Genomic DNA, 21,281 nt, shown 5'->3' on the forward strand with positions numbered 1-21,281 from the left:
TTAAATCATTAAAAATGATAGTAGTCGGGTATCTACGGAAAGTCGAGAAAATATTTTAAATACTTGTGATTCATCGATGTTCCAATGGTGATTTTTTTATTCGAAATGAAGTGAACATGTAATATAAACCATACCATGCGTCAAGTTAAATTTTACTCTTATATAATAAATTCTGGACAGCGCACTTCGATCGCAATATTCACGTACATTTCGACTGAACTCTAATAACCACGCGTTTGAGTTCACGCACTGATATTTAAATTCGGGCCACCCAGCTTGACGCAAATCAATATAGTTACTTGTCACGTGTTAAAATATCTTTCAACTCTCACAAATACCATGAACGCGAAGAGCTAACTGGGGGTTAACTGAAAGAGAACGTCTTTTTTTGGATAAAAAACACGTCAGTACAAGATTATGTGTACAAGTTTAGCTTTATAGAACGTCCATGACGTAACGTACGTAAATCAATATTTTACTTGTCATGTGTTCAAAAAATCTTTCAACTCACAAATACCATGAACGCGAAGAGCTATTAAACCGGAGGTTAACTGAAAGAGAACGTCTTTTTTGGAGAAAAAACACGTCAGTTCAAGATTATGTGTACAAGGTTAGCTTTATAGAACGTACATGATCGCTTAACTCTGTGTTTTTTAATAATCATGTCGCATGTGAAACGCAGGAGACATTTTAGTTCGCCCATTTCTTGTTTACCGACATTTTGTCTTGAATGCGATACAGACAAAGATTAAACATTACTGATAACAACCAAGAGGCTCGAACCAGGAAGGCTTGGATATTTTAAACTTCGTAAATAACATTCTTTTCAAGCGTAGACTTTATTCGAGTGTAATAATACGCAACAACAATTCGTTTACACCATTGGTTTTATTGAAGTTTTTAATGCTTTTCGGCTTCACAGTGAATTATTTTAGCGTCATATTTGAAATAGCGCGCTCGATACAAGATGTCGGATGGGAAAATTGGGGTCTGTAAAAATGTTTGTTGGTTCAGTCAGGCAATGTGTGGACCAAAACATCGCCCACTATTTGAAACATCGTCCATGAGCGGGGTATCAGCCGAATCCGGTAATTCCAATTCCAATTCATTTTTTTAACTAGTAAATCCTAACGAGTATGGATTTTCACAATTTTCTGATTAAAGGGGGAGAAAAAAACAACAACGAAAATACGGTCAATCAAAGAAATTGTGCTCAAAATAATCACGAAAATTCTGGGAAGAGAAAATTGGATTGTGGGGGGGGGGGTAACTACTTTAGACTGGGAAATCCTTTCAGTCAGAAAATTTCTCCTTTATGGGTAGGTGAATGAGACAGACTAAGTTCACAATTCATGTGTCCATTGACTAGACTTCCTTACAATTACTAGATTCTCGTTGAACAGACAGGCAGCCTCCAGGAAATAGTTTCCACTGAATGCATGAATTTCTACTTTTTACTGACACAAACTTAATTTAGTTCTCTCCCAAGTCAATCTTGACTGCAAATTAAAACCGATTGCTTTATTTCAGGTACTATCTCCTTTCCTGCATGAGATTGTCTGTGCGTCCCCCTAGAGAGAAATCTCCTTGACTACTCCAAGGTAGCAAAACAAGAATTGCCCGGCCGTCTAATTATTCTGACGATACTTTAAAATGATGAATTGCATGCCAATCGATTCAATGAACGCTATAAAAATAGAAAAAATCAGAAAATAAAAAAAAATTTAAAAATGTCACATTCAATATTGTCTATTTAAAGTACATGTACTGTAGTCATTGCGTAGCAAGTTCTATTTTCATGTAAGCAATATATTACACACACATGTTGTGTACATCACTATGGGTCCCATGTTGAACAAGACGCAGAGCGACGAATGTACATTGTATCGCTTTAATGTCTTAAAATTCTTCAATTGGACAATACTTATCTCCTGCAGAAAACAAGGGCAAAAATAACTGAAAAGAAGTGGCCATTTATACATTCATCATGTTGCCATACAATATACATGTATTAAGGTGTCCCTAAAAATTCTTTATGTACAATATGTATATAAACAGTAAAGTAGATAAAGAGTGATCAATTTATGTTTTTCTTTTTCAAATCATAATGTAAGTTCATGCACACAATGTGATACACAAACAAAAAGAACATCAAAAAAATAGATAAGTAGGTCAAGGTTCACAGGTCTATGACTTAACCTGGTTTTTTTTTAAAGAAAAAACAAGACGTGAACAAATTGAGGCATTTATCAATTTTTAATTAGAGATTTGCCTTTTAAATCAACACCATGCCACAGCGTTACATGTATATGTCGCCTTGTTAAATTTGAAAAAAAAATAACCAAAATAATCATGCTGTGAAATTTATTTTAAAATTCAATGCGGTTACGGTTGCCATAACAAACAACGAGTTGGTTCCTATTTGTAACTGATGAAGTAGAAAATTGATATTTTCGATTTCTACACAGTACAACATTTTAGTAGCGTAGTGTATTGACATATGGTGGTAGGACAATGACTGCAGAAGTGTGAACTGTATTTATTTTGCATGAGACACATTTTTAAATTTCACCATAAATGATTGTGCTTTTTAACAAGAAGAAAATATCACTTTTTACCAAAAATGACAAAAATATTCATCAAAATTAGAGAATTGAAGATATCATCACGAAATGAACAAATCTGAGAGAGGTCTACCCCAGGTATATACACACCAAGTATCAAAGCATTCAGGCTTGTAGTTTGCAAGAAGAAGTCGAAAAAGTAAAACATTGACAGGGACTCTAATAGAATGTTAACTCTAATAGAATGTTTAAATTTTACGAAAAACCATGAAGAAATTTTGGCATGGAATTAAAGGTATTTACCCCCCTCCCCCCCCCCCCCAATAGGATATTTTTCATGTTACCTCATTCCCCTACCTAATACACACACAAAATGAGATTGACGCCACATAAACGAAGATTGATGTACAAAATAGAAAAAATATAATTCACTATACATTGTGTATATTCATATGGACATGACTTCCAATCCATTAGAGATAAAATATGATATCAAATCTATCAATATACCCACCCCCCACCCTCATTTTGAATCAAAAGTCAGTTCCTATTCCTAAAATATTGATAATTCTTAATATTTTTGACCTACCAGAAAACATGAAACAAAATACAACATCTCACTCTCTACTTAATTTTTTAAGCACTATTGAGATTCGAGAAACAAATTTACCCAAATGTGTATGTACATGTACTCTCTCACTGGTAAACAAACCTTCAATGTAAACAGTAAGAAAATCAAATATCTTGCTTGAAAGCATTGTTCAATGAAAATCATAAAAGCCTGCAGGGGAAAAAAAAAGAATAAGAACGTGAAAAAAAAACATGCCTTCAACATTTTTTTTTTATTATCCTCTTGTCCTTCATAAGAAAGGAAAATTAGGTTCATTATATTGGATTTTGAATAGCACTCTGATCTATTATCATCAATATGACAAAAAGATACCATTCCTCTACCAGCATAACCTATAATGTGTAATGGTTTTTTGATGGAAAATCACTTTCCATCATAACTGATAAATTATATGTGGAATTTTTTTCTATCATGCTTAAAATTATCACATCATATGGTTTTGATTGTTTCGCAATTTATAACTAAAACTGATATTTTCTCTCATGGAAAACATTTTAAATTCCATTGATAATGATATTTTTTTCCCATCCACAAGCCGGTGTTGGCCTGTCAGACTGATTGCAAGAGAAATACACATCTATCGAATAACTGAGCTTACAGTACACAATCAGACACAATACAACCAGAACAAGCCATGCATGCCACAGTCCCCGTTAGTTATCAAATTTAAGATATATAGTTTTGTTTATAGTAATATAGCTGGAATAGAACCATGTCAGGAATATGAGTTTTTAACATTAAAATGATTGACATTTGTATCTGATCATCAAACAAGTACTTGTCCATATTGAGAGATATTGCTCTGGAATAGCATTCAAAATCAGCCATTTTGAATACATGTATATATATATGTATGATGTATGACGAATATATATAATTTGAATATAATCAGTCAAAGCATTTAAAGGATATGGCTCTAGAAGCCCAATCATTAAAACAAAATGGCCGCCAGTCAGCCATTTTGAATCCAATCTGACAAATAAAATGACATGCATCAGGAACCTGTAATGTCTAATGTATGTTATAAGTTTGAACAAAGTCTATCCGAAAATGCCAGAAATGCTTGATATTTGATGATTTTTTTAGCACAAAAATAGCCACCATTTGGCCACTTTGAAAAGGATCATCAAACCAATATATCCGTATATCTATGACATGATGTATAATGAATATTAAAAATTTGAACATAATCAGTCAAAACAAGTCAGACATATGGCACGCGAACCACATTCATTAAAACAAAATGGCCGCCAGTTGGCCATTTTGAATCTAATCTGATCAAGATCCCATAATGTCTAATGTATAAACCAAGTTTGATTTTTATGATTTTTTAGAACAAAAATCATCAGATCGTAAAACAAAATGGTGTGCATCAAGGTCCTATAATGTACAACGTATATACAAGGTTTGAACAAAATCCATCTGTAAACAGCCGAGAAATGCTTGATTTTGATGATTTTTAGCACAAAAATGGCCGCCATTCGGCCATCTTGAATGAGATCATGAAACAAATTGACGTGCATATGTGTGAAGTTTGATTGTGATTGGTCCAGGCATTTCTAAGATACAGGTCCGGACACACGCACACGCACACACGGAGGTCAAAACATAAGTCCCCGTTTTCGGACTGCGTCTGAAACAGGACTAAAAACTGTTAAGTGTAATTAGGAAGCACCCCAGATTTTTATGTTCCGATTACTGTATACAAATCCTCAAGCCTTAGCTACATCTTAGTCTGTTTACTCCAAATTTACGGTTCATTTCCAGAAATATTGGAGAATACAAGAAAAAAATTGCAGAAACGTTTGGGCAAAAAGTCTGGTGGTGAAAAGGTTGAGCTACATGTAATTTTACAATGTAATACGGCATTGATTCCGCTGATTCATGATATACTTTTATAATTTTTCAAGGGACTGAATAATAATTTTAAAAAAACTGTAAACCATATCTTTTTAGCTAGCATGTTATTTTAGCTATTTTAGCAAATCTGTAATTTCGCTAATTCTAGATGCAGCTAATTTAACAGAAAGTCTGTTCGCACAGGGGGATAGTCAACACTTTAGCTAAAATAAGATTCTGTTAATTTATGCCAAGTATCAAATCCGCTAAAATTGCATGCAGCTATTTCAACATGCTTCTATAGTACACTTACCGTACTCGACCGCGTTAGCGCCCAGGGGCCTCAACTCAGAAAATATTGATTTTTTAGGGGTGGGCGCTTACCCGAGCACCCCCCTCGAAAAAAAGTGCAAATGAAAATTTTGATTCATCAAGTGACAGATTACGTCTTTGAAGGAAAATCAAATTACTAAATTAGTTGCATCGTCATTGATTTTCACAATGAAGAAACAGAAATGATCACAAAAAATACGCACATTTTATTACAATATTAATTACGTACCTTGATGAAAATCACTTTCCGCCTTGATGCATTTGCAGATTTGACCCAACAGCAGCGTCCTTTGACCTAATGGGTCAAGTTGGTTATTAACTAATCAGAATGCTGTGTTTTGACTGACGCAATTCTTCGGAAATTCCTGAAGATATTCCGATAACGCAATGCAGAAGTGAATTATCGATGTCGAAGTACGATCTGTTGGAATTGATTTCAGCGAATAAACGACATGGTTTTTCCAAAAAACTAGTAACTAGCCATTTTTGAGAGGTAAACTGAATATGGCATGAAATATTTATCGCATTTTACTTGTATTAACAGGTCATTGTCGAAGCGCAGTTTACGCACGGTTACCGTATTCTGCGCATTCACAACATGTTCACAGTGATCGATATTCATGCTGTATCATATGAAAACGATTACCAAAATTCGTTACGCAAGACCAAGTTTTAAATTAGTTGCATTTTGAAGGGGTGGGTGCTTTGCCGAATGTGACCCCAAATATAAAAATTGCGCAAAAGTGGGGGGTGGGCGCTTGCCTGGGCATGGGCGCTAACGCGGTCGAGTACGGTATGAGCTAGCCAACATGCATCATTTTACCATAATCCAGGGACTAGACAGTTATCAGACCGAATAAAAAACCTGGAAAGTTTGAGCATCCTTTGGTTACATGTACAATGAAAGAAATGTCAGCAGTGACGTCCAACTTTGCATATTTAGATCAGTATCACTGTTGAGATACAATGTGGTTATTACACAATATGGCTTATAAGATAAGGTTGATAAAAAGTGACATTAGGGGCAAAATTATCCATATTCTGAAAATAAACCAGCTAGACAAATAAGAAGAAAGATTTTATTACATAACGAATTCTGTTTACCAAAAAGATGTTAAAAAAATATTATGGTAACTTTCTGTAACATACCGGTACATGCATATATGCAAATTAGATGTAGATATGATTCTTGATGATCGGTGGAATTATCCCAAAATTTTGCTATATTCAATTATTATCATTCCAACTTAAAAGCAAGTTATAAAACATGGTGATTAAAAGTACCATTACACAGATTTTCAATAGTGAGAATATACAATACAATACAATATCATGTGACATTATATCATATGACGCGACTAGATGTCACTGTGTTTTCAAAGTGAGAATTATTTATAGACAAAAAGTAACAACACAGGTTTCGATCAAATGTTTTTGTAAAACTATGGAAAAAAGAGGTGCAGGTAAACTTTGTTTTCTCTACTGTATCAGGTCTATTTAAAAACACACACGTTTCAAACGACCAAAACAAATAGACCATTTTCCGTTCACTGCGAGAATCCCGCGTTATGCGTGAAATCGAACGTAAATACAGGACAAACAAAGGTCATAGTGTCGTGGTGGCGTCAAACATCGCGTAGGATTCGACAAACGCGAAAGTATTTTCACGGACATTTCCATGCTTAATAATGTGCTGTCCACATTTGATGATAGGCAATTCGATTAAGTAAGGGTATTCGGAAGCAATATTCCTCTGTCGAAGATCGGCCGGTCGATGTGAGCTACGAAATAAAGAAATTCTAGTTCAAAATTAAACCGTTCGATTTTTGCGGCAGACGTTCGACGCGCGTCTTTCATGCATCTCGCGAGATCTCGCAATTGTACGGAAAATCCTCTATTATCATAAATGGTTCACAGTGTATGTAAAATCCCACGCCAAAAAAAACAAAAACATTTTTGACTTGCAGCAAAATTTTTTTATTGAAACATAACTTTCTGAGAATTTGTAAATGTTCGACATCCCAGCAACTTCTCACCATCAGAAACTCATGAGAGCGATGTTGTGGGAGATAAGCGCATTTACGAGTCAAGCTAGTAAAAGCATGATAAATTTGATGATACATAATATTGCATTATAGGTTAGAGAAATAAAGTCCAGTCAATGAGCAACCAGGGATTAATAAATTATATGATAAATACAGTGCCTCTGTCATCAGTAATTGCCGAATCTCAAAATCTTATCTCGGAGCACAGAGAACGTACAATGCGTACTCTGATTTTCAAGAGAGCCAATAGAATATAAATGATTCCTCCCTAAAAAGATGATGCAAAGTTGGAAGGGTTGAATTAATGTAAACATGCCAGAAACGAGACAAGACTTGTACAGCTTTACAACTGAAATCCACGTATCAACATTTCATCTGTGTGATTGTACTAATCAAAAAAAAAAAAAGTTATAAAATTTGAAAAATTATATTTACATCTGAAATTGAAAAGCTGTCATTATTTTAAGTGTTGTGTCGTCTTTTGACTTTCAATAAAATAGAGTTCTAAAAGTCTCTAAATTTTGGAACAGAATTAAATAGGAAATGAAATATTGTTCACAATTTGTGATGTCAAAAGTATTACATAATTACTGATTTGAACAAAAGACATCAAAGGTGTTTTTTACTCATGATATTTCTAAGAAAAATACAGAAAAAAATTGCAATTTTTCAAATGATTTCTATATGTTAAAGCAAAATATCATTATAATGTATCTCACTTTTCAGGCACACAAGTTGAATGGATGAGAACATGTTACAGATAAAAGATGACAACAAAAGCACTCCTATGTAAACATTTGTTTTCGTCTTTCTAAGCAGGTAATCCATCTATTGTTCAAGAATGTGAGATCATAGAGCTGATGTTAAGATGTATCTTGGGAGAACTTATATGCTGATCAGGTTTCATTCATTATATGTGTTTTCTTCAATTTATTCCTATTTTTTAATCCATGTAATATTGGCCCAAAAATGACTATTGTGATACCAAATGAACACACATGGAGTAAAATGATGTTTTGCTACACATATGTAAAAAGCCGACATATTCATCATGATGTTACCTAACATATCACCATGTATAATTTTGACTTATTATTTCGTGGATAGGTAAAAAATTAAATAATTGGGGAAAATCTTCAGTGCGTGTTTGGGTTGTAGGAGTCCCATATTGTACGACACGATGACCACCCTTTAAAACATTTTATACTTAATTTTTGCGATTAGATAATTTGAGATTGATAGCGAAGACAAAAATTTGCAAAAGTCACTGATACTTTGTGTCATAGGAACCAAGAGAAATTTTCGCTGCAAGAAAATTGTTTTTTTTCATAATATACAATGAGAAGTTTTTTTCCCACAATACATTGCAAATATATGCAGTAACATAATCAATAGGTGCATAATTTTCCTTTAAGCAATTTACATTTACAGTACTTTTGTATACAGAATGTACAATTTTTTCTCCAAATTACACTTATGTAAAGCTGCGCAGATTATTAACCTTTGAGCACCATTTTTTTTACCGATCAAATTGTTGAAATTTTCATTTTCTGGATTTTTCACTAAATTCAATTTGACATTGCCTCTAGTTTTCAATCCAAAACATTTTATGTGAAAAACAACAGACTGTAAGTTGAACTACTGTAAAATACTTTATTTTAGTTATGTTAATTTTCGCTGAAAGGCTTTTTAGGTGTTTTGCATGGATTTATTTTCAATGTGAATGTGAAATATAAAAAAAGAAAAAGTATATTCACTGGATTTTATATTCACTGAACCAACCCTTCAGCAAAAATAGCAAAAATAATTTATTCTACAGTATTTTGTTATAGTTATTTTATAGATTTTATAATAGTGTTGACAAGTGTGCAAAATATTTCCAGTACATATTTGTATTTTTAGAGTTGTCTCTGTTCAAACAAATGCAACAGAATGAGTGAATGCTGATTCTGACAACTGAGACACTAAAAAGCATGTGCTTTATTCATGTACTTCATTGAGTAATTATTTTGTAAGCATTTCCTAGCTCTTCTCAAGGACACACTGTAGTGGAATATCCTCCCTTCTCCCACTCAAATATTCCAAGCAGACGACAGAGAATATTCACAAAACTCAGAGGTTGTCTAACCTCAAATTCCAGGCACAAAGGGAAAGAAAGAACCCCTCATTTTGGGACAAGAAAGGGTCTATCCGCAACTGTGATGAAGATAAATTGTATAAAATTTCAATTATTCTGTGATCGCTTGTCATATCAGAAAATGTTAATAAGGCATTCTGAGCAAAATTGTTTTTAAAATAAGACAAACCTGTTTATTTTATATTGCATGTAGATATATGATAGAAGTTTGAGCAGACTACATCAAAAGTTTGAGCAGACTACATTGAAAGCTTGACCAGACTACATCAAAAGTTTGAGCAGACTATATCAAAAGTTTGAGCAGACTACATCAAAAGTTTGAGCAGACTACATTTAAGCCTTTTTTCCTATATTTTACATTCAACTTGTCAAAAATCAGTGAAAATAAATTCTATCCAAAACATCCAAAAAGTCTTTTCAGCGAAAATTAATTCTAGTTAGAATAACATATTTTACAGTACATTAAAAGAATTATCACACTACATCAGAAGTTTCACCAGACTACATTTTCAAATTTCCTTCTTTATTTTTACATTTTGTAGGACATTAATTCAATGGCGGGCAAAGTACGCTACTTCAACAAGAATCCATGAGAAGATAATACTGATAGCCCCATTGACCTTTGACCCGACAATTCAGCTGTCAAAACCATTTCCTAAGCCCCTTTTGTTTAGATTTCAATTTAAACATAAAAAAGAATTCGCCACCCAGGTAAATACATTGAGATTTTTTGCTTTTAGTTGTGTTATATTTTTTCAAGATAAATTTTCAATTTGGAGAGGAGGGATGCAATACTGTTTTCTGTTATCAGTATTTAGTTGTTAACCTGACACAATGAATCAAATTATTTTGGACAGATGATTGGGGTGCACGTAGGCACTCCAGGTGCATGCTGGGAGGTTACAACTGACCTCCTTTCAGAGGATGACCAAAAAACACATACATTATTTAGGTTCTGTTGATCTTTTCACCGCCAGTTCCCTCTTTTCATCACAAATTCACAAAATAGTCCTGTTTATAGTCTGCACTGTTCTTCAAAGATTGGGACAAAAATAGTCAAATTTCTTCAGTGAAACTGTAAATTAACTCAAATTTTATTGCTGACTCAAAAAAATTGCTGAAAAAATTGGGTGAGAATAGGTTGATGGTGAAAAGGTTAAAAAAAATTAAAAAAAAGAATATTATCTGGATCGATTTTGCATGTTCAATTCAGATATTAACTGAAACAATGGTAAGACTTTTTTTTTTGAAAGTTGTATATCAATTATAAAGGTTTTCAAGCCAATTTATTCATCTTCTGAGCAATTTATAAATTGCAGTATAGGGAGGAGGTTTCATTAAATATAATTGTCAAGTATTATCTTTATGGATGCTAACTGAAAGGCAATATAACCTTTTCACCACCAGACTCTCTCCAAATACACTTTTTGTCTAATATTCTTCAATATTTCTGGAAATGAACTTTAATTTTGGAGCCAACAGACAAAATTTGAGTCAGTTTTCAGTCAAAAAATTTGTCCATTTTTGTCCCAATCTTCTGAAAGATAATGCAGACTGTAAGCGGGACTATTTTGTGATGAAAGGAGAGAACTGATGGCGAAAAAGGTTGAGACCTAGTTACCGAGGGTACATCACAAAATTTATGCATTCAAAATCAATACCTACCCCCCTACCGCCCCCCGCCCCCCACCTGCTTGGAAATTCAGAATCCCAAATCTTGATCTCAACAAATTGTCTATAGTTTACCTCTAATATTCTTTCTAGAAAGCATGAAAAATAGACATTCAGTCTGGATTTTGTTAAAAAAAGAGTATCGGTAGTTATTTCAATAGTTTCCTCGATACAGCTTATTGAATGACTCAATAATAAGACAGTCATGTTGAATTCTTCATTTCCACCCACTTGAAAAACAGCATGAAGCAGGCCAACTGGGCGAATACATTGTGCATGGCACCACAGACCAGCGGCAAGCATTACAAATCGTATTTACAGCGAGCTGTCAGCTAAATGAGGCAATCAGATATTTTTCTCAGCGATAACATGTTATTTCAATGATAAGAGCACTTAAACTTGAAAAAATACCAAACAAAGTACTATTCACTCCAACTGATACTGGTGAATCAACAACTCATGAAAATCGCTGAGCATACAAAACTTGGCCTGCTGGCAAGGAGGACAACTGGTGAGATGAACGTCACACCCAGATACACAATACAGATTACGAACTCTTTAGAGCGGATTGTTTAGTATACAAAGCAATCTAACTTCCAGACTGAGTACTGTAAATACAACTACATTGTTTAGGGGGAATGCTCCAAGGGCATGTACATGTACCTGTAACATGAGTATGCGTGCATATAAATGTTTTGCACAGCCGTACTCTCCATTCATTTCACTATGAATTTTTTATTTCCAGTATTGTCAAGAAATATGAAAAGCTATGACTTAATATTTGAAGGAACCCATGTATCCAAGGAAAGATTCCTCAATGTTTGTACAAACAGTGGAACACAATAACTTAAAGTTTCTACACTAGTCATATAACAGAAAGATGTACTGTCAAAAACAGTGTTGTGTCTAATAGTTAATTCCTGTCATGTATTTGTGAAATCACAGTCCCTCTATCCTTCTATAGAGGGACTGTGATAGAGGGACTGTGGTGAAATCATCCACACCAACAAGCTTCGTTTAGGGAGAGAGAGAAAGAGGGGGGTTGAAGATAATAGTATAATAGTTACATTTACTTCACACTTGCAAACTTTCATTTGAGGGAGAAGGAAGAGGTGAATATTTAACTTAACTTGAGGTGCACATGTTTTGATTATTCACATCCCCCTAAAGCGAGATCAGGTACGGCATAACATCTAGTAGAGCTGAATCAACTAATCATTATTAACTATTCTAATTTCATGACATCATGATTTGAATTTGTAGATTACCCAGCCTGTCGTCAAACAAATCAATGGTATCATGCTTCAAAGTGAGATCACAGATTACAATGCGAATCCCGGGAGGACAATCAACGAGGGCACACCTTTGTACTGATTCATCCACCTGTAAATAACAACATGATCTCATCCTGGGGCCAGACGTTATCATGATCAATATCCAACCCACTGTCTACGAGAACACGCTGTAAAAGCACGTAAAGCTGAGCATGAATAATAGACTTCGTTGTTTGCCGATCTTAGTAATCACAGAGTCGGGACAATACTAATGAGGTTGCTGGGGTTTAATCTTTATAACTTATCGTAGTAAATTCGGAGGACATGAAGATTAATTAATAACAATTCACTTTGTTTGAACTAACTTCCTATTGAAGTTTACAAGCCGATAAATGCTGACAATGGTTCATCTGTGATATGCCCACCCACAGTGGGCATGGACAATACAAATCTAATCGTCTTTGTTATTTTTTATTGAATTCTTCAACCGTCTTCCAGCAACTGGTATTGGAGACAGTTGTGTGACATCCAGGCTGACATCAGCAAAAGCTAAATGTATATAGAGTTGACCCAGAGCAAGCTACCCATAAAGGAAAACAGCAACATTGTATCACTGCACATTTAGATTCTGTTTCATTGGTCAACCACGGTCACATGGGGGGGACACAATTCTATGTACAATGTACTCGTACACAAACAACAACAGTTTCTGAACTCTTCCTAAAATGGCATTCCTTTGGGAATAGTTCAGGGTACAATTTAATAGGCATTTTATCTGCACATGTATGGGGGGAAACAAGACAATGATATAAATCTTCGAGAAGGAAGTCACATTATTTGTTCATTCATTTACAGTATAATAAATATAACCCAGGGTAATAACTATCCCACGCTGAAAATGAAACAGTCTCACATTTTGGATGCAAGTTTCCATGTCAGTGTTCCCCTCATTGCCGGTCGTTCAAGCATGGTGGTTTTACCATGCTTAACTTTTAGATGAGTTCTATTGGAGTGTTCGGATTATTAGAAAAATTGTAAGTCCATATCTTATAGTCAAAATTTGTGTGGTTTCACCAGAATTCGAATTTCTGCAGCTCCCAGAAAACAATCAAATCCTTATGAATCCATTAACAATTACATTTATCAGAAAGCCAATGAAATTAAAATACACAATCAAATAGAAAGCAAAAACAACCACGAGCATGATGGCGTAGTAAAAAGCATTAATTTAAATTGTTCATTTCATACAATTTGCATGAATTTTTCACATAATATGAATGCTCTAAGAGTGCGGCTTTATTTACCGCTGTTGTTATAAAGTTTATATGCAAATTATTCACCATGTTTGGGCATTTACCTAGAGAACACTGACATCAAATGTGTGAATGTAGAAGAATGTGGACATGATGTATTATAAATGACTGGCCCTTGCATAAAAGCAGGGAAACAGATAAATTAAGCTGTTACACTCATGACTGGCCATGTATACTGCTGTCCTCATGGCCGACCAACCAATAGGTACATGTTTACTGTTGCCCTCATCGCCAGTCAATAAGTGCATACATACTTTACAGCAAAAAGGTTACATGTAAACATCAGAGGCGACCCACAAATATGCTGGCTTCATCAGATTGACCCTGGACTCATCCATCAAGGATGACATCAAATTTCTTGCGATTTCCTGAATAGAAAGGGGTTGCCTCGAGTCTGAGAGCAACAGACATACTGATGTTAAACAAGCAGCCTGTCGGCTGAGATAGCTCCGCTGTTAGCAATGCACATTTCAATTAAAGAACAGAAGATATCATTAGAAAATAAACAATATGTATAGTATCAAAGCAATGGGACTTGCTGTTTTCAACAAGAATTTAAAAATATCACTTTTCAGCAAAAATGACAAAAACAATCATCAAAATTACATAATTGAAGATATCACCACGAAATTAACAAATCTGAAAGAGGTCCACATGTAGTACCTATATATGTAATATAAAAACAATCAGACTTGCGATTTTCAACAAGAAGTCGAAAATATCACTTTTTACCAAAAATATTCATCAAAATATTCATCAAAATTAGAGAATTGAAGATATCATCATGAAATGAACAAATCTGAGAGAGGTCCACCCAAGGTACATACACACCAAGTATCAAAGCATTCAGGCTTGTAGTTTTCAAGAAGAAGTCAAACAAATAAAACATTGACACGGACGACGACAGACAATCACTCATATGATAAGCTCCGCTCGACAAAGTCGACAGCGGAGCTAAAAACAAGTACTCACCCTAGCTTTCTTTTTCTCCCACCCTGCAGGTCATCTATTCCTGAAAAAAATACAAGAATAATCTCCATCATTGAAAATAAATAACAAGCAGTCTCTCGACTGAGATAGCTCCGCTGTTAGCAAGGCATATTTCAATTAAAGAACTGAAGATATCATTAGAAAATGAACAATATGTATAGTATGTATAGTATTTGGACTTGCTACCAAAAATTACATAAATATTCATCAAAATTAGATAATTGAAGATATCATCACGAAATGAACAAATCTGAGAGAGGTCCACATGTAGTACCTATATATATAATATCAAAGCAATTGGACTTTTGGTTTTTAACCAGAAGTCGAAAATATCACTTTTTACCAAAAATGACAAAAATATTCACCAAAATTAGAGAATTGCAAGATATCATCATGAAATGAACAAATCTAAGAGAGGTCTACCTCAGGTACATACACGCCAAGTATCAAAGCATTCAGGCTTGTAGTTTTCAAGAAGAAGTCAAAAAAGTAAAACATTGACACGAACGACGACTGACACCGACGGACAATCACTCATATGATAAGCTTCGCTCGACAAAGTTGACAGCGGAGCTAAAAATACTTTACTGTTTCATATATGTCTTCCTAAAACATGACTCTCCACTAAATAGAAATGAACTTACACAAGACTAATGGGGGGACGATAAAAGGTAGGGGTGATAAATGATGCACCAAGGGAATATACATATAAGTTGAGAAACAAATACTGTAAACCACTTTAATTTTATAAGACAAATTTTATTTTCATGAATGTCATAAAATTATTAAATCCTGAAAATTTCTAGCAGGGAGAATTAAGCAGTTTACATCATTTGTGATATAGATAACATTTTTTTTTACATTAGAAATTGCTGAGACTCTGATTGCCAAAAATACTACAATATTGTCAGGTTTATGAACCAATATGTAAACCAATAGTTATTGTATACTGTATTATTCATAATACGATTTATGCTACATGTACTTAGTATATACCGGATTCTGCCATAAATTCACCCAGGGCCGTTAAACGGCAGTTCGGGTTTTTTAAAAAATAAATTGGAACCAAGAAACCGCCCAGGGCGATTTTTCGGCAGTTTTTTTAGGTGCTATTTTAATCTTTTCTGATGCCCAAAAGTTTCGCCGTAGTCACATCAAGGGTATTGATGTGTATTGCGACTTGTGTGAATGGGTTAGCTTCGTTTCGACAATGAGTTGTTATCGCTGTAAATAATGTTAAACTATTCTTCAAATGCTCAGTTTATCTTTTGAAAACAACTGCTTTTTTATTTGAAAACAAATCATGCCGCTTTCCCATCAAAATCCAAGCCAAAAGATCGTACAACAACATCGGCAAATCTCTTCCATGCTGGGTTCAATAACATTAACATATTTAAATGTGTTATGGTAATTTGAACATGTTGGCATCATCCATCGTTTTCATTGGTTAATTATTGATTTGACCTGTCAGGTCAGTTCAAAACATGGCGGATATTCATTTCTACAGCATCAAGTGTTGAAAATGCGATCGGAATCATTCGCTTACGATGAAATAAGTTGAAATTTCAACTTCAAATTCAACGAATTTATTTTTTGCACGTTATTATAATCATTACTAGGTAATACCGGTAATCAACAATTGTAAAACGCAGCATTACCGGATTGTGCTACCACGATCATTCGCTACTAAGCAATGCAGTTGTGTTCGTTGTTATTTGAAACTTCTTTTAACATATACTTTCGTTACTAATAAAATGAAACAAAATAATTGTATTTGGCGCACGATGTTTGTTAATGTGATTTTATTGGAGAAAGATGCACTGTCTACTTATTAAACCAGCTAGGAAAAAATGTATACAATTTTAGTTCTTTCGTTTTGGGTGGTTCAACTGCTGGTGTTGAAAGTCGGCGTAGGTGGATTTTTCAATGAAAATATAAGCCCCCTAAAAATATTTGATGATAATTTTTTGAAAATTTGAACCCCAAATAAGGGCCCACTAGCCGTTAAACTGCCCAGGGCGATTTTTCGGACAGAATCCGGTATATTAAAGTTTATGCACTACCAATAGAGTAAATACAGTAATTTGATATCATTGCGAAACAATTGACTACATTTATAATGTATCATGGCTAAGACATTTTAAAATCTTACACAGCCCCCAGAATTAAAGATGGCCCAACCCTGATTCAGTAGAACAGTAACTGGAAACAGAAAGATAATGCATTGTACACAAAATTTATTTTTAACTCATAGAATGCTATATTTTTTGTCCACCAGCATTTTGGAGCAATATTTTGCCAATTTCTATGATAATTTTGCACCAAATGAACATTTATCATTGACTGAATTCTTGATCAAGATTATGAAAGTATATTGAAAAAAATTATGTAAGTTAATTTTGTGCTAAAAGTGTTCAAAGTTCAGATGAAAGTGAATAATGTTGTTAAGCATCTATAATGGCTCTCAGATGAACTCATTTTCAAACACTACAGGACTTCCACATATTACTTTTTGACAACAAATTGCCCTGTCTACTTTTTTCCCATATAAACAGCTTGAACCAATAATAGTATGGAAACCAAGAGGTCAAAGTTATTCCAGGGTAATTTAAAACAGTAGGAACTTTCCATTCCTTGTGGTGGGGTGGGAAGGTCTGCAGAGGGGCAAGGTTGTGACTTCCATCCTCACCTCTTGAAATATGCAAATGACGGCGATTGTTGTTTCATTAACAGATGCACGTCAGACTGATTTCACTTTTACTTTGTCAATATGCAAGCGCATGCTTCATTTAATTGTATGCAAGCCGCTGGCAGAAATCTGTATCAAGCTATATAAAAGGCAGGGAAGCCATTTCACAAACAAAAGAAAACCACAAAATGTAAACGGAATTTTATACACGATAGCGGTTTGTTATTTATTATTGCATTGACAATGAATAAATTCAACAACTGATGAGTTTAAGATGGTATGAACATCCAAAGTGAACACATTTTAGTAGTAAAACAAAAGTTTCTGAAATTAAATAATTTGAAACAGGAACATTCCATGGTCAAAACTACACCTCATCTTGAAAATTTGTACTCAACTCAGGTAGGCTTACATAATGGATGGAGAAATTTTAAAAATATTGAAATCAATGTTTTATAATGTACGAAAACCAAATTAACAAAAAAAGTTGAAATTGGATGGAATTGGATTTAAATTACTGCAAACTGGTCTGAAATAATTTACCATAGGTAAACAGTATACTATTATTGTATTTATTTATTTATTCATTATATTGTCATTTCAGGGACAAAATAATATGCCAAAACAGTTTTTGAAACTTGAAACACTAAAAAATATGCCCATAAAAGCATCCCTAGCTTTGTAGAAAAAAACGTTACAATACTGGTATAAATTATCAAATACTATTTCAGGATTGATGTCAAAATTTAGTAGAATGTCACAACAGAAAATGAGCAACAGTCAATTGTTTCCCTTCAGGGTAACCCTCATAAAATACAAAGTCATCCATTTTTGTATATTTTTACCATCAATGTAGCATGTCAGCGGAAATATAACTAGGATGCTGTTGCTGGTTATATCAAGGCTGACTTTTTGCCATTGCTCTTAACAAGTACTGCTGGTGTGCAAGAAATATTTGTTTCACATGTGCTTCTAATAGAACGAATTCAGTGATATAATTTAAAACAATGTTCCAATGAAAATGTCTCTATTTTCCAAGAAATTTTTCTACAACTATTTTTTGCACCATAATGATATGGCAATATAATTGAGAAAGTGAGAAAAAAAAAATACATTTAACTTTTTAATTCAGTTTGAACCCAAAATACTCACATAGCCACAAGAGTATATATATGGAAATTCTAAATCAATAAATGTATTTTAACGAGTAACTTTTATAAATTACTATATGGCATTATTTTACGCTGCTACTAAAAAAAATACAAATGAATTTTAGGTAAAGTCACCGAGCTACATTTTGCACAAAAATGTGCCAAACACCGACAAAATTGGTGATTTCTTAACAATTCCTGGTGAAAAAGTTTTGTCATGTTTCGAAATTTATCAATTATAATATTTCTTACTGGGTAAAAATGCCCAAAATTTGATGACTTGAGTTTGAATTAACAAATACATTGTATGTAAAGGAATATGATAATTTGTTTATTAATATTTAATAGCTTATATGTCTATAAAGAACCTTAACATTGAATGTTGGCAGCAACGTTGCGGTGAGAAAAATTCAGTTGGCAGGTTTTATATGAGTGATCATTGGGCGTAATGAGTGCACCAGTCATCGCTACTATACACATACACACTACTTTATTGAAAACTTGATCCCAGTGGATCTACAATGAAAAGTCCCTAAAGCACTCTTTTATTGTACAACCCCCCCATTCAAAATCTCTCTTATATGTCCCATGTTTGATAAGTACCCTCAGAGACAGCAGGAAGTATCACACAACTCTTGCAAATTACCATTATAATTCATATATAACATGAAAAGTCCCTTCACAGGGTGTGGGTTTCAATTGTCCAAAATTTAAACATCAATCCGAATTCAATGTTGAAGTTGAACGAATCAGACTGACAACTACTGGTATGCAAGAGTATGACAGATAATTTAGTTTACAAACAGGAGAATAAATAAGTATTTATGAATAAACTAATATTCATAAATTTAAATGATCTGACGATAAAGATGGCAATAAAATAAAAAATAATCTCAGTATTGGGAGGGACAAAACATATGTTCATTTTTATTTACTTCAGCGGGTAAAGTATGGTTTAAACACAATTTGATTTGATAGAAATGTTTGACGTAATAAATAGAGTGTGTCCTTGGATGATCAATTCTTATTGTTGAGTCATATACTTTTATCCCTGTAATTCATACAGATTAATTTGCACAGTTAAAGAAAAAATCTATCTTCTAGCACAAGTTATCATTACTCCATGAAAATGAATAAGGTCTAATTTAGGGTATCCATAAGTTAGTCTGCATAATATACTCGTAAATGCGTAAAAACAAGTAAGGTTCTATTCAACAAATAATTATATTCTAAGTGCATAAGGCAAAGTACTTGAAATTCTTTGATACCCAAAGGTATATATATTTTTTGTTTGCTTTCGAGGAAGAATTCAGAAATCATTTCTCGTGTTCAACCATAATCATTAATGGAAAAGTAAACTGGTAATAAATTTTGAATTAAAATTTACCCAAAATTAAAATTCATTCTGAATTCCAAATGACTGACAGTTTGTTGATAGTTCTCTTATTACATGGGAGAAGAATGCTGAATGTTGATTCAATCTTTTCAAATATTTATGAAAAAAAAAAAAAATGCAGCAAGAAATTTCAGACACAAGAATTCTACTTCTTCACAACCTTATTCACTTCTACCATATGGCATCTATGGTCATACATCAATCACAGAGATAAAATTCATTGAAACATCTCAATGGTGTATAGTTTTTTTGTATTCACATTGTGAAAATAAAAAATATATCAATTTCATTCTGTCGGCATTGAAGGTACGCATTACGGTCACTCCATCTTAATAAATTATACCGTGAAACCAACATAAAGTATAAATAGTGTATAAAAGCAGACATCCTAACGACATTACTGGAGGAATTAAAAGAAACGTAACTGTATGTTGCTATATTTTCTACAGTAACCAAATCTGACTTTTTCAAGTTAGAACACGATGATGTACATGATTATTTTTGTAGTGATAAATCAGCCAAAAAAATTGTATATTCAATTTTGGCAAAAATTATAAATAAAAATCATTGATATTTTGTGTTACATGACATGACATCACTAATAATATGATACAAATGTGATAACAGACATTTTATATGATTTATACTGACTACCTGTTCAAATAATCCCCAAAAAACACATATTTAAGTTTTGAACTCTAAATTCTCTTGACTGACACTTACTGTAAAATGACTAAATTTCACTGGGTTTAAATTTTGCTTATTTACCAGTTCAGGCATATTCAGTGGGTTTTAAATTCACGGTTTTATCATTTAGATCATGTGTTCTGTGCTAAATTTTACATATTCACTGGGTTTTAATTTAGTGCATTTTCCAGACAGCGAAATAAGCAAAATTAAAACCCAGTACAGTATATGGTTATGTCAGGTCGTTGATTGTTATTAGGGGCTTTGTGGGACAGATGTTGCACAACTACTTGTTTAATACTTTTTCAGTTGTCCATCATGTATATCTTATCGCCACGCAAATGTGAAATTGACTGCCAATCAAAAATAGCACTGAAGATGAGTGACAGAAAACGGGTGAGTTGTACATCAATGCTTTAGAACCAGATATCACAATGACATAGACATTGTGCATTTAAACGAATATAATTACGTTATTGTCCAGGGAATTAATTCGGACAAAATTTAATTTACAAAAGAGTAATTATTATAAAAATAACCTCTTCTTGATTTTGTTTTAAC

General features: G+C 33.5%; 1 protein-coding gene across 2 annotated transcripts in view; it reads right to left on the reverse strand.

Annotated features, from left to right (window-relative positions):
* The window catches only part of LOC100373463 (aryl hydrocarbon receptor nuclear translocator 2-like), a 67,788-nt gene that overhangs the window by 45,743 nt on the left and 764 nt on the right, over positions 1-21,281 (reverse strand). For both annotated transcript variants that reach the window (XM_006813965.3, XM_085506961.1), the window contains exon 2: positions 14,780-14,819. In XM_006813965.3, coding sequence (XP_006814028.1) covers positions 14,780-14,819 — 40 coding nt within the window. The remainder of the gene's footprint in view (positions 1-14,779; positions 14,820-21,281) is intronic.

This window comes from Saccoglossus kowalevskii, chromosome 13, assembly GCF_978046115.1.
Source record: "Saccoglossus kowalevskii chromosome 13, keSacKowa6.1, whole genome shotgun sequence".
NCBI classification, from domain to species: domain Eukaryota; kingdom Metazoa; phylum Hemichordata; class Enteropneusta; family Harrimaniidae; genus Saccoglossus; species Saccoglossus kowalevskii.